The sequence below is a fragment of the Propithecus coquereli genome, unplaced genomic scaffold (assembly GCF_000956105.1).
Source record: "Propithecus coquereli isolate 6110/MARCELLA unplaced genomic scaffold, Pcoq_1.0 Scaffold66, whole genome shotgun sequence".
Taxonomy (NCBI): Eukaryota; Metazoa; Chordata; class Mammalia; order Primates; family Indriidae; genus Propithecus; species Propithecus coquereli.
The window spans coordinates 3,569,037-3,572,440 of NW_012152618.1; the positions used below are offsets into that span (position 1 = coordinate 3,569,037).

At 33.8% G+C, this 3,404-nt stretch overlaps 1 protein-coding gene across 1 annotated transcript in view; it reads left to right on the plus strand.

Moving 5' to 3' along the window:
• The window catches only part of LYST (lysosomal trafficking regulator), a 155,321-nt gene that overhangs the window by 95,155 nt on the left and 56,762 nt on the right, over positions 1–3,404 (plus strand). Inside the window, exons 30-33 of the mRNA XM_012660158.1 lie at positions 284–479; positions 569–665; positions 1,616–1,677; positions 3,251–3,306. Of these exons, the coding sequence (XP_012515612.1) occupies positions 284–479; positions 569–665; positions 1,616–1,677; positions 3,251–3,306 (411 nt within the window). The remainder of the gene's footprint in view (positions 1–283; positions 480–568; positions 666–1,615; positions 1,678–3,250; positions 3,307–3,404) is intronic.

Consider the following 3,404-nt stretch of genomic DNA (forward strand, 5'->3'; position numbering starts at 1 on the left):
CATGTTAAATCCAGTGTATTATGTCGCTAAAGTGTTCATAGTAGTTATGATATATCTTTTTAAAAATTTAATAGATGCAAGAAACTGGAAGCAGAGCTTGCTTCTAGGAGGGGAACTGGGAGACTGGGATTTAGGAACAGAAGGTCACTCAGATTTTGTTATTCTTTTGTACGATGTGTATATATTCCCTGGGCTAAGCATATAAACAGTTGAGTTTTTTTAATTGAATAGATCAATTGTGACTTATTTATTCAATCTCTATAATGATTTTTTTTTTAAAAAGCTAAAGTCCTTGGATGGCCATTTAAAACCCCCTTTTATTTTCATTTGCAGAGCAGTATGGTATGACCCCATCTACTATCCAGCTTCATGGCAATTGGATCCAACAGAAGGGCCAAATCGAGAGAGGAGACGTTTACAGCGATGTTACTTAACTATTCCAAATAAGTATCTCCTTAGGGATAGACAAAAATCGGAAGGTAACAGTGGCTTCTTGACTCAACATTTAAATATAGCAAATATAACTGTAGTTATTTGGTAAAGATAATATGTACTTTTTCCTCAACAGATGTGGTCAAACCACCACTCTCTTACCTATTTGAAGACAAAACTCATTCTTCTTTCTCTTCCACTGTCAAAGACAAAGCTGCAAGTGAATCTATAAGGTGAATTTGGATCCATGGACCTTCACTCTTTTGTGAATGTACAACAATTTATTGAAGTGTTTATATAATACTTACTTTAGATAATGCTGTGGTTTTAAGAAAAGTCCTAAACAGGATAGGCTCAAGAGAGGACAGGTTGATTGGCCAGAATCCAAAAGGAAAGGACATTTCTGATAGCAAGCATTCATTGGACTTCAGCCATCATGATCTGGCCCTTGTTAGCATACATATATTTTTATAGCTAAATTTTTTAACAGCTCTGTAAAGTAGATAGACCTGGTGGTATCATCAAAAGGTGATGTAGTGTAGTGTTAAAGGTTCAAATTCCAATTCCTCCTCTTACTTGTATTTGGTCTTGGGCAGATTACTTAGACTTTCAGTCTCAGTTTCCTCATCTACTAAATGAGGAAAATAATAATACCCAAGGTGTCATAGCATTATTGAGTATTAGGTGTGTCAGTATATGTTAACTAATGATTGTAATATCATTATTGTTTTTGTGGTTGTTATTATTATACCCATTTTATAGATAAAAAACCGAGACTGAAAGATAATTGACTAAAGAACAGAAGAATTTTCTGACTCTAAATCACCTGTTTTCTCTAGAATACTAGGCTTTATTTATATATTTGAAGTATAAGAGGCATGAACCAATGTTTGCTTATTTACTGGAAAATATAAAATATTGAAGTCTCTATTAAATAACTGAATTCCTGTATTCTGCAGACATGTTATAGGGATTGTTAGCCTTTTCTAAAAGTTTCAGGTATTTTCTTTTCTGCCAAAATGCTAAAAAGGAAGTGGTATTCATGTAGATTTTGATAAGACACCTCATGCTATTGAAACTCTAGTCTGCTTTGCTGAAATATTTTACTAGATAAAATAAAGCCTATGTTCTCTAAAATTGGTCAATATATTTAATCACAGTAATTTTAAATATGTTTTGACAGAGTGAATCGAAGGTGTATCAGTGTTGCACCATCTAGAGAGACAGCCGGTGAATTGTTATTAGGTAAGTCAAATTTTGAATAATTTTACACATAATCACCCTGCCTTGTTTTTTAATTTTAATTTTAATTTTTTTTACTATGAAATCTTTCTAGCCACACCCTGCTTTATTTTATTTTTAGATAATTTAAAGTGTTTTTTGACACATTGTCATTAAATCAGATACAATTTCTCTAATATCATTTAGGCTAGTTTGCCTTAACATTATATATAATGCATGTGACTCAAAAATGTGAAGAAAATGACATCTTATTTTCTGAAAAGCATATGAATAGCATTTTAATTTTTATAAAATTGAGTTTCTTCCTGAGTATATATTTTAATATTTAATCATTCCTTTTATTATATGCCAATTTAAAGTAAAAAATTATTGGTATATTTATATACCTACTGTTTTAACAAATATACCTATGCATAAGAAATGTATCTACCTTGAGATTATTCATAATTTATATTCTCTATCATGCTTCTGAGAGAAAAAGGCAAAGATTGTCAGTCCACAAATACCTAAATAGTTACATTTGGTGGAAAATTTTTTCTCAAAACATGAAGAAATAAAGTTATACCACTTGGTCTCTATTCCCTCGAAGAACCAATTTGTATGCTGGAAGCTATGTTCTCAAAGCTGGTCCTTCAATCAGCACCATCAGCATCTCATACAAACTTCTTTAGAAATGCCCATTCTCAGTCCCTGGCCCAGAGCTTTAGAATCTGAAATCCTGAGCATGGGGCCCAGCAGTCTGTGTTTTCATTAGCCCTCCAGTGATTCTGATGTATCCTCAAATTTGACAGTCAGTGCTGTAAGCCACAGTGTCCAAGGTGTGGACCTTTGAGCTGGCTGAGAATTAGCCCCATGGTCACATAGATAGAGATTGGGCCATTCTCTGACCCAGTCGTGCCAGTACTTCAAGGTCTACCCGGCACTCCAGGGTGACCAGCATGCAGGTGGCAGAGCCCCAGCAAAGTTCCCAACATTGGAAACATGATGTAGAGACATGTGTTAGCAACAGCCAGCCTATGAAGCAGGAAAAAATTGGGGGCTATGTTTAGGGCCCAGCCTGCCCCATTGAGTGTCTCAATCTTCAAAATAATTAAGGATTTCTCTTTTGCTAGAAAATTTGGTTTACCACTTGACTTCTATTAATGTGTGACAAAATAAAGCAAATCAGTATGCTAGTAATATAAGAATAAGGGTAATAATAAATGCCAACATTTATTTAGTACTGAGTACCAAGTACTGTTAATAAGCATTTTGCATATATTCTGATTTAATTCCCACAATAACTCTGTGAAATAGGACCCTGCCATCTTTTTCTGATAAGGAAACCAGCATACAAAGAGGTTAAGCAACTTGCCCAAGATCTCATAAATACTATTCGGAAGTATTTACTGAGTGCTAGGAACTGTCTCTAGGTACTAAGATTCAAATTCAGATCAAAGGAATCCAGAGGTCATGCTTTTAATCATATATAATACTTTGGTTTCTCTTCAGATTGTATAAATCCTTTGCCTTTTTAACCATATATGGTAATAGTGCACATACATTGTAAACCCTTATATCCAATTATTTTTTGCAGGTAAATGTGGAATGTATTTTGTGGAAGATAATGCTTCTGATACAATCGAAAGTTCGGTGAGTAGAGGCTTAAGTTTGTACTTTCATAAATTGAGACAAATTCCAAAAATGTATAAATTTAGTATAACCAGTGAGCAGGAACAACTATTAGAGTT